This window comes from Aethalodelphis obliquidens, unplaced genomic scaffold, assembly GCF_003676395.1.
Source record: "Aethalodelphis obliquidens isolate GAN/ISIS:26980383/991018 unplaced genomic scaffold, ASM367639v1 scaffold6, whole genome shotgun sequence".
Lineage (NCBI taxonomy): Eukaryota > Metazoa > Chordata > Mammalia > Artiodactyla > Delphinidae > Aethalodelphis > Aethalodelphis obliquidens.
This window is the reverse complement of record NW_020837950.1, coordinates 75488526-75498993: the sequence shown is the minus strand read 5'-3', so window position 1 is coordinate 75498993 and position 10468 is coordinate 75488526. Positions and strand designations below refer to the sequence as shown.

The window sequence follows — 10468 nt, the reverse complement described above, 5'->3', positions numbered from 1 at the left end:
GCCATATCTCTGCAAGGCTTTCCCTCCCTCCTTCAGAGCTCTGCTTGGAGGGGCCTGTCAGGAGGGCGTCCCCAACCACCCTCCTGAAAGAGCGTCTTGTACCAACAGCATCGCCACCTGCATCACCACCACCACTACCACCATCAACATCACCTCCGCCACCACCACCAGTACCAACACCATCACCAGCACCAGTGGCACCGCCAGCCCCACACCCACATCACCACCAGCACCGGCACCAGCAGCGCCAGCCCCACACCCACATCACCAGCGCCAGTGGCAGCAGCGCCCCAGCCCCTCTTCGTCAGAGCCTGAGCGTCACCTAGTGCAGGATTCCTTTACAGTTTCCTTTCAGCACGTGCTTCCTTCAAGTCTCGTTCCGGAACACGGCAAACTTGTTTCCGACCCGCTCTCAGCCCTGGGCCCTGTCCAGGGTGCTGTCCTCCGGGTGCCGGCCTTCTGCACAGGCGCCTCCACGTCGACTCGCGCTCCCACGCGGCCAGGAGATGTTCTGGCCCCACCCAAGCCTGCGCTCCAGAAGGAGGGGGTGGACATGGGTGTCCCGGGGGTGCCCCCCACTATCTTTCCCCGGCCTTTCAGTGTTCTCACAGGGTGGCCCCTGTCCTGTAAATGGCGCGTGCTTTGTGAGTCCAGCCTACAGTCTCTCATTTGACCAGAGCGTTTAGCCCATTGACTCAGGGTTCAATCTGTAATTGTGTTACATGCTCGGTTCAGTGGTACCCTTGAGTTTTGAGCCCAGGTGTGGATGACACAGTCAGCCCGCTTCACCGCGTCTCACACGGGATCATCCCGAGGTCAATGGCCGCGTCTCACACGGGATCATCCCGAGGTCAATGGCTGCGTCTCACACGGGATCATCCCGAGGTCAATGGCTTTGTGGTCTGATTTTGGAGCTTGGTGTCTCCTGCAGGTGAGGGGCGCCGCTTTCCCGTGTTCGGGGGGTTTGAGTTGAGCGCGCGTCAAGGTGTGGATTCTGAGTCCGAGTCCGCAGTGCGGTCTGCAGGGGGCGCCTATGCTTATTTCTCCTCAGTGCCTCGGGATGTTAGTTGGGGTTTTCAGACCTTTGCTGTGGTCTCAGACCGCAAGCCCGGCGAGCGTCGGGGTGCGTTCGGGAATCGTGTTCTCTGTGCAGAGCCCCGTGCCGGAGGCTGTGCTCTCGCAGGGCCGGCTGTGCGCTGCTCCCATGCTGGGGCTGCCGCTGCGAGCGTGTCAGACACCAGGCAGAGGGTTCAGAGGTCAGAGGGGCTGTTCAGGGTGGAGTCTGGCTGCTGCGCCACTGCTCACCAGTGGCCGCCCTCTGCCAAACCAGCCAGCTCCTCTGTCTGGTACTCAGTGTCAGGGCTCCTGCCAAATACATGAAGCAAATCAGGCTTCTCAATCACTTGAAGTCCCGCTGCCCCTGCCCTGCACCCCAGGGCCGCTTGCTGGGTGCCTGCGGGGCAGGAACGTCTGTGCCCCTGGACTCCCAGGGATCTGGACAGGGTGGCGCTCCAGTGACGTGCAGGGAGCCAGGGATGCGGGATGCGGGTGCGGCGCCTGGTGGGGTGCGGGCTGGCACCCCCTCTGGGGAGCACTGTGCCCGTAAGTGCATGGAGCGCGTCTGCTGGGAACCTCGGGCACACGAGCTCCCTCCTAGCACCCGTGCCGTCTGTCGAGCAGGGCTCCGCTGGGCTTCCAACCCCTGACTGGGAGCGACTGCTTCCACTCCTTCCTCCCTGAGGTCAAGGGTCAAGATGACCGTGGGGGATAGAAATCTGTTGTGGAGAGGATGAGTTGGGGGGGTCCGAGGTCGAGCTCGTGGGGAGGGGTGTCAGGGAGGAGAGGGGCGCCATCAGAGGAGACAGGCCAGTGGGGGGTTGGGGCGGGAGCCTGGGGGTCAAGGGCACATGCGGGGCAAGGAACAGGAGCAAAGTCACGGGCCCCCAGGTGCAGGGATGGGCAGACAGGGCCCTGGACGGCAGGGAGAGGGGGGCGGCTGCGAGGACGGGTAGGCGCTGGTGGGAAACTCGAGAGCCCTTTCCAGGCGTGTCTGCAAGCCGGCGGGGGCGGGCCCAAGAGAACCGTGTCCTTGGGTGGAAGGGGGAGCACGTCTGCTGGGGCAGAGGGACAAGGGGCACAGAGGGGAGACCGGTGACGGAGACCCCGCGGCAGGTGCGCGGAGCTCGGGGGAGGGCCTGAGGAAGCCGCTTGGACGGGACACGGAGGGTCAGCTATGCTGACTCGAGTGAGGACCGAGGCCGTGGGGAGCCCGGGGGGCCGCCCAGAGCAACCTTCAGGTGGACAGGTGACCCTAAGGGAATGGAGAGGGTGGGCGATCGGATCTCCACGAGGGAGAGAAAGGGCCCGAGAGCCGAGAACCGGCCGGAGCAGGCTGAGGAGGGCAGAGGGCGTGGCGCTGGGCGGTGGGCGGCCGAGGGCTCTGCGTCTAAGGAGGCCAAGCAGGAGAAAGAGTGGTCTGGGGGCGTCAAGGGAGCAGGCAGTCCCCTGAGGGACCAGCCGGGATCCACACCAGCAGGACGAGGTCGTGAACCCCGACCTCAGACAAGGGCTAGGGCAGGTCGGGAGTGAGGCCTCAGGGCCCCCCCTGCGAGGCCAGGGGCCTCGATGGTCAGAGGCCCGGGGGGGGCGGTAATGCTGGTCCTCTGAGTTCCCCATGTGCCGTGTGTGTGCGCGCCGCGTGTGTGTGCGCGCCTGGTGGTCCACTGGCTCCTCCCCGCAGGGTGACACCTGCTCATCAGGGAAGTCTGGTGGCCCATCTGCCGGCCCCGCCTTCACCCGGCGCCTGCCCAGGACACACAGACCACAGCACCGGGTGTCAGGTCTCCTGCTGGTCTTTATTCAAGAGCTGGGATGGGAACGCGAGGAGGCAGGTGTTGGTCTCGCGCCGGCGAGCCGGCGGCCCCGGGCGGCTGCCTGGCGACCAGGTCTGAGGTATTTCACGGCCGGGGTGTGCCTCTCGTGCAGCGCGGCCGCCGGGCCAGGTGCCAGTCTCTGCGCGGAGGTCGCCGGCGGCGGGGCTCAGGGGGCTCGGAGGCCCCGGCGTCAGACGCAGTTGTCGGGGACGCACGGGGCCTCCTCCTCCAGCCCCGGGCAGGGCGCCCCGTGGTTGGCGGGCCGCGCACGGACGTAGCGCGTCCTGCTCTTGGCCCCGGGCCGCCCGCACGGGCCTGCGCACAGCCCCCAGGACGACCACAGCGACACCTCGCAGTCCAGCGGCGTCTCCGGAGCTGGGGGCGCAAGGAGGACGGTGAGCGAGGCGGGGCTGCGGGAGAGGAAGGGGGTCCTCGCCCGACACCGCCTCCGAACTTGGCCAGGAAACTCCTGATTTTATCATTGCGCTTTCCAGCCACCTCCAGGGCCACGCCACCAAGCACACCCCCGAAAAGCCACCCCCGAGCGACTGGGTGAAGGTTTCCGCCCTGAGAGCCCGATGCCGGCTGGATCCCCGCTCTCCGGGGTGCGGGGCGTGGGGCTGGGGGAGAGCGGAGATCCTGTCGTGAAACGTTCTCTGACGTGGGCACAGACCGGCAGGGTCTCCACCGCTGCGCTGCTGTTCCAGGTGCGGACCCTTCGGGAGGCTGGCCACACTGGGGCCGCGGCCCCCCTCGCTCGCCCGGCACCTGCGCACCGCTCGCCCCTCCCCCGCGGGCGGCACCGGCCCCACCGACCCGCTGCCAGGAGGGCACACAGGGGTCAGCGGGGACACCGGGCGGGGCCTGGGGCCTCTCCGACTCACTCTGGGCTGTGGAAGTGTGAAAGGCTTTCAGTTGAAAGTGCTGGGCACGAGTTAACTCTGCAGTTTGGAGTCGAATGAACCAAATCCCAAATCTCTCAGAACCAGCGTCCCCAACCAAATGCTCCCATCCTGCTTTTGAAGGCGCTCGGAGACGCGGGTTCACGCAGCCCCGGCGGCGCTGCCCCGCCCTCTGAGCACCGGCAGCCTCTCCCGGTTTGACCCGTCCTCACACTCCACGCGGCCACGCAACCCAGCTCTGTGGCCTGGCGACGGGTGCTCTGCGTGGGGCGGGCCGGCGGCGCAGGGCTGAGCCCTGGACCAAGGGCCCTGGGGGCGGGGCGCACGCGGGGGCGGGGCTGCCCCTGTGAAAGCAGCGGGTGTCACTTCACAGGCGTTCCCCCTGGGGCGGGCACTGGCCTTCGAGGGTTATTTAGGGTGAGAGGTAAGAGCTGGAGCGGGAGCTCAGGGCCAGGTGATGTCCGAGCAAGTCCCGACTGACCCCCAAACCCAAGTGCTGCTCCTGCTCCGGCGCAGCCAGTGGTGAATGTCGCGGCTGCCCGCCAGCCCGAGCGCCTGCAACCCAGGAGCACGCATGTGAAGCGGGGCTGGGGGGTGGCCGTGGGCGCTACGGAGGGGTGGGAGCTGGGCTCACCTGGCAGGCTGTCGGCGACCTCGTTGCCCCCGCCCCCGAAGCCCGGGGCGGGCGGGAAGGCCCTGGGGCTGTGCGGGAGCCGCGCCAGGGTCACCGTAGCGATGGGAGGCAAAGACTTAAGCCGCGGGTAGTAGAAGGAGTTCGCGGGGTGGCTGGGAGAGGAGGCCGTGATCTGCAGGAGGGGCCCGGCCCGGAGATGGGTCAGGAAGGGCCAGCCCCGCCCCCTCACTGTCCTCCCGGGGAGCGCCGCCCAGAGAGCTGCCATCCCCTCACCTCGGTCACCGTGTCCTGCGGGACGGTCGCGAACTTGGGGGATGAGAAGGTGAAGCCGCTGTCGGTCCCGGCATCGTAAGGGTGGAGGTCCACCACCACCTGCTCCCTCCAGCGGCCCCCGTCACACAGGTCCAGGCTGTCGATGCCCACGAACCAGTCGGGGCTGGGGACGATGCGGACCACGAAGGACACCTGGGGGCCGAGGGCTCAGCGGCAGCCCCCGCGCCCCCCTCCTGCCCGCCCGCCCACCGTCCACGCCGCCCCACTCACGAGCGAGTGCCTGGAGTGGGCCTCAAACTCCGCGGACGTCTGCCCGGTGCCGCTGGGCACGGCTGGGGCCGAGAACACGCCATGCACGCTCTGCAGCTTCTCCCCGGCAGCTTCCATCTCCCGCATCAGTGCCCAGGCCTCGCTGCGCTCCGCGAAGTCCCTCAGCCCATTGCTCACATACTGGCCCTTCCTCCACAGGCTGTAGTCGGGGCTGTGCGCTGCCCCTGCGCACCACCACCACCCACCCGTGTAAGCATCACCCCTGGGCACCGTCCCGCCCCTCGTGGGGCCGGGCGGGATGTCCCGCAGGTGGCCTCACACTGCCCGGCGCCTCGCGGGTAGGACGGGCAGCCGGCCGGCCCTTCCCGTGACCCAGGCCACCCTGCCCCGCCACGTCCCCGAAGCCCAGGACACTGCTGCTGGCACACAGTAGGCACTCAGCCAGGACCTCCTGCACTGAAGCGAATTGGGTGAGGTCCCCTCCACGCTGTGAAGTGCGGGGCCACGGTCAGATGACCGTACCCTCCCGAGCAGTGGGGGTCACCGCCAGGCCCGCCGGGCACGGGACGGCAGGGACTGCACTCACCCAGCAGGGATGACCACTGCGCGGGTGGGCGGAACAGCGGGTACTGCTTGGGGAAGGATGCCTGGCTCCACTTGCCCGTGAAGGTGATGCTGTACTTGGCCAGGGGCTGGGCCGTGCACATGGACTCTCCCCCCAGCGGCTGGCCGGCCGAGCAGCCAAGTGTGGCCAGGAGGAGGGCCCAGAGGGCTCCGCCCCAGGGGGCAGCCGGACTCGGGGTTCCCATCACCTACGAGAAGGGGGGCCACATGCTGCACCGCTGGTCCCCGATGCCCTGCGCACGGCCCCTGGTTACAGGTCCCCGAGGACGCCGGGCACCTCCCTCCACGTTCCCTCTCCAGGCTCCAGCTGGGCCTCACCCCGTGGCTGGAAAGCCAAGCCGTGTTGGGTTACAGGAACCCAAGGTGCCTGGCCGGTTACACCTGGCACGGAGCTCACAGCCAGCTCAGCGCCCTGCGGCTTTCCTGGGGGAAACACCTCTGGCGCTGCCGTCTGAGGGAACCCCGGGAACCAGGAGGGTCGCCGTGCCCCGGACTAGATGGGCCTCCCTCTTGGGGTGCTGCCCCTCTTGGGGTGCTGCGGGTTTCTGGGCGGGGGCAGCGCCAGGAGGCCAGTGCGGCTGCGGGGCCGAGGCCAGCGCACGCAGTACTCACCCAGCAAGAGCGACTGGAGGCTGTGGGCAGCCGAGCAAGAGTCCCAGCAAGAGCCCAGAGCTCCAATTTATGCTGCAGACGCGGCACCCGGCCGGCCAATGAGGCCCCAGGTCCGCCACCGTGGCCGCCGGAGAGGAGCGGCAGATAGGACGCGGGGAGAGGGAGAGAAAGGGACCTCAGTGCTGGAGCTGGCCTGGCCGCCCGCCTGCTCTGACGCGAGCAGATGCTGCTTCAGCGCTGAGGTCACTCCTCCCTCGGGCGCCGGCCACTCGCCGCACCCCTTCCTTTGTCTTTTCCTCCCGCCCCCCCTCTCCCCCCAGTTCTCTCCTTTCCCATCAGGCCCTCCCTGGTGTCTCCCCGGAGGGGGTGCCAAAGCCAGCAGCTGGGAAGAGAGCTGGGCCAGGGCCGCCAGCGTGCACTGCCTGCAGGGCAGGTTGGGACGTGGGGGCCACAGTCAGGCCTGACATCTGTCCGTCTGTCCGAGTGCTGGGGGCGGGCGGGGAAGCAGGGGTCCTGGGTTCAGCGGACACAGCTGCCTTCTTCCCGCGTGCAGAGCTGCATGGGGGAGCCACGCTGTCCACGCCGTGGCCAGGGCATCTGGACCGTCCCCCCGAGGGGAGTCCAAGCCATGAGGCCGCCTTCCCCAAGGGCCAGGAGGTGACCCCGGGCCCCCCAACTTCCCTGCATGGGGAAGAGCTCCAAGGATGCCTGGCATACGGAAGAAGATGCCAGCGGATTCTTATCTCTGCTCCCTGTCAGGAGAACATTTCCAGAACCCTCATCACGGGGCCTGGGAGCCGGGAAGGACAAGGACAGTGGGGTGGTCTGGCTTGTAAGAACCGCCCAGGGAGCTTTAAAGCTTAAAAGGAAGCATTCGGAGTTTTGAAACCGCGTTAATGTTTTACACATTCCAAAAAAGAGAGAAAAATAAACAGAACCCACAAGAATAGAACGCAGACAAAGCAAGTGAGCGAACCGCATTCCAAGTAAACAACACGACGGCCGGGAAGCGGCCGTGAGCACCGCGTCCAGACTGCGGGTCCTCAGGCTCCCGGCAGAGCCCAACGCAGCGGTTCTCACACACTGTGATCTCGGGACCGCTTACACTCTGAACAGTCACTGAGACCCACAAGGAGCTTCTGTTTGTGTGGGTGACATCCATCGATCTCACCGTGTTTGAGATCCTAATGGAAATGCTTGGAATACTTATCAATTCACTTAGAAATAACAAAACTAAACCTACTGCACATGAACATAAATAGCAATGCTTTATGAAAAACAACTCTTTTTCAAAAAGAAAACCTTTGTGAAAAGAGCGGGGAGTGCAGATCTTTTTCTGTCTGGCTTCCTGGGAGACGTGGGACGGTCACCGCCACCCCGCAGTCGCTCCGAGGTGCGTGTCATGCTAGTTGGCATCCGCGCAGAAAGGCCAGCCGTGCAGGGACGCAGCTGGAGCTCGGAAGGCTCGTCACACGTGGATGTGCCACGTGGCCTCTGGGGACGTCCCCACACCCTCGCGAGCGCCAGCAGAACAGGCAGGGGTGTCTTTGCTCACACCGTGTCCTTGGAGAAGTGGCTGATCCGGGTTTGGGGAGAGAAAGTGGGAGGTGGGCCTGGGCCGTTTCGTGCCAGGAAGCGAGGACGTGCTTGCGCAGCCCTGGCCCGCCGTCCAGTGGCTGCGGGGGCCTCAGGGCTCGCCCCATTTTACAGGAGGCTCCCCTCCTACGCCTCACACCCACAGCTCTGCCCTCCCGGGGCCCCACCTCGACGTGCGGCCAGTGCGGACTGAAGGCTGGCCCTTCTGTTTGCTCAGGGCTCCCCTGGGAGGGGCCCGGGGGAGGGTGAACAGGGAGGTACTTGCTTTGGTGTTGGAGTGACCCTGAGAGCATGCCTGAGGAGTCCTTGGGACGCAGCGGGGCACGGGGTGCCCTGCTCAGAGAGGGATGCAGACGGAGCCTTGGGAACCGGCAGCCTGTGGCCCCTTGGCCTGGGCTGGGTCTCCGGCGGGGCAGCCTGGCCAGTCGGGGTCAGCTTACACTCTGAGCCCCGGGCTCCTCCACCAGCCAGGATGCGGTGCCCCGTCCGTCACAGGCACCAGGTGAGGCGGCATCTGAGCAGCACTTGACGGCAGGCTCCTCTGCACACAGGTGCCCCCCGCCGGGTAAAGTCATCCCTTTGCAAACGCATGTCCGGCACCTCCCGGGTCTCAGCGCCGGGCACACGGGAGTGACCCCAACGGACAGAAGCCCTGCTCCCCAAGGCTGTGGGGCTGGGGACCTGGGTGCATCTGTGGGTGGAATTCTGTTCTTCGGTGACTGCATGGTTCTTTGGCCGACACTGAGGCCAGGGTCCCCTCCCGTAAGTCAGTCTATGGTCAGTCACCCCGAGGTGGCTTCGGGGGACCGAGGCTCAGGGCTGTGCTGTGGCCAGGCCTCTGCAGACTCCACACTCGCTGACTGCTGCCCCTCCCCACTTGCCCCAGTGGCAGAGCCCTGTCCAAGCCCCGCTTCCCAGGCCTGCCTACATCCCCCGCCCACCCACGACTCCGATGGCTGCACCGGGCACCCTGACCCCAGACCACCCCCCCCAGGGCCACTGTAGCTCAAATGAGTGCACAGCGCAGGGCGAGCCGCTGACACTGTCCTCCCAGGGGCTGGCGGTTCTCAAAGGTGTCGTCTAGCTGATTGTTGCCTGTGGTGGACTTGGGGCGGGGTCTGGGCCGCCCCAACTGGCCCCGGTGGGGCGTGGAGTTAGCAGGAGTCCCTGTGTGAGCCGCTGAGGCTGGGCCAGGCACACGGGATGCTGGGGACGCAGTGGTCATGTCCGTGCCCCGGGCTGGGGCCCTGCCACGGCCCAGGACCCAAGGGGCCTGAAGGGCATTGGGCTCCGGCGGGACCTTCCATTTGTATCCTGGCCAAGGGGCTCTTGAGGCCGGGGTAACAAGGGCTCTTTCAGGTGGGGCCCTGGGTGTGGGGACGCCCATCTCCTTGGGAGCACCCAGACCTGGCGTGCAATCTGGCTCCTCAGGGGCCGGCTGACAGGCACGCGCTTGTTGCTGGTCTGTCCCCTCACCAGACGTTGACCGAGGGCCAAGTTCCTGCCAGACGCCACAGCCCGCACACGGGCTTCCCATCCCCGAGGCTGAGCCCTCCCAGCACCCTGCTGGCCCCTTGCCCGCCCACCCTCCTGTCCCAGCACCTCCTCCCCGTGTGCCCCAGGGCCTTTGCACTGCGGCTCCCTCTATCTGGACAGCTCTTTCCCGGCTGGCCTCTTCCCGTCTCAGGTCCCAGGGAGAGCCCCTCCTGACAGGGCCCCGGAAGGCCTGGTCGGCCCTGCCTTGTTTGCAGTCTTGGCTCCTCCAGAGAAGTAAGTCTGCCCGAGCAGACAGGGATTTGCCCTGGGAGTCCTGCAGCCCAGAGTCTGAGGAAGGCAGCTGTGAGCAGCTGCCCACCTGCCCGGAGACCTCGCTCCCTCCCTCCTTCTCACCTCACTCCATCCTGGGTTCAGGTCTCTTAGCACTTCCGATTGGTGAGGCCTGAGTCAGGTCAGGGAACCCTGGGTCCGGGAGGCACCAGGATGGGTGCTGGGCGAGCTGAGCCCCCCCACAGCACCCGGGTCCCCGTGCTCGTGCAGGGAGGCCCAGTGGGGGCCTCGCCGCTGGCTTGGCCTCTGTGGGTGTCACCCCTGCGAGCAAGCCTGGCTTGCAGAAGGGCCAGGGGAGCCGGGGCTCTCGCCAAGCCTCACCTGCACGGAGGAGGCCCCCGTGGCCGCTGACCGCAGGCCTGGGAGGAGATATGCTTCCGTCTGGCTGTAAACATGAGCGTTCCCTCCTCTGCTCAGCAGCCGGCTTCCAGAAACACAGGACTGTCTGTGCAGCAGAATTTGCTGTGTCTCCATCCCAGTTAAGATGCCAGGACCTCAGCAAAAATGGCAGAGTGAGGACCTCTGGAAACACTGTCCGTTGTAATAGCAAGGAGAAAATAGGCAAAAGCGGTCAGAACCGACTTTTTCTGTACTCCGGAAATTAACCAGCAGCTTGCAGCAGTCCTTGGAGAGCAGTTTTTTGTTTTCTGTTTTTCAGTCGAGAAAACTAGCTGACTCTTGGTAAGAGCAGCTGTGAGGCTTTTGCTTTTTCCCATCCCAACCGTTTTTCAGTGGCGGCTCAGGGGCATTAAGCACGTTCGCATTGTTGTGCCGCCGTCACCACCCTCCGTCCACAGAACTTGGCATCTTCTGAATCTGAAACTCTGTCCCTTTCCAGCAATGGCTCCCCGGCCCCT

The 10468-nt window shown here is 66.0% G+C and overlaps 1 protein-coding gene across 1 annotated transcript; it reads right to left on the bottom strand.

Annotated features, from left to right (window-relative positions):
* Positions 1-2838: 2838 nt before the first annotated feature.
* SPON2 (spondin 2) lies at positions 2839-8653 on the bottom strand. Its single transcript, XM_027103985.1, has 6 exons — positions 6189-8653; positions 5539-5764; positions 4953-5176; positions 4683-4874; positions 4410-4581; positions 2839-3248 (listed from the first exon to the last, which is right to left on the bottom strand). The coding sequence occupies exons 2-6, from the start codon at positions 5759-5761 to the stop codon at positions 3064-3066; spliced, it is 996 nt and encodes a 331-aa protein (XP_026959786.1). The 5' UTR covers positions 5762-5764; positions 6189-8653; the 3' UTR covers positions 2839-3063.
* Positions 8654-10468: the final 1815 nt, after the last annotated feature.

Bases quoted from the DNA above. Each gene is read 5' to 3' on its own strand.
- SPON2 (XM_027103985.1), bottom strand. From the start codon at position 5,761: ATGGGAACCCCGAGTCCGGCTGCCCCCTGGGGCGGAGCCCTCTGGGCC. The intron at 5,177-5,538 runs GTGAGTGCAGTC...GGTGGTGCGCAG, and splicing joins GCAGTGGTCATCCCTGCTGG to GGGCAGCGCACAGCCCCGAC. The intron at 3,249-4,409 runs GTGAGCCCAGCT...TTGCGCCCCCAG, and splicing joins GGTCGCCGACAGCCTGCCAG to CTCCGGAGACGCCGCTGGAC.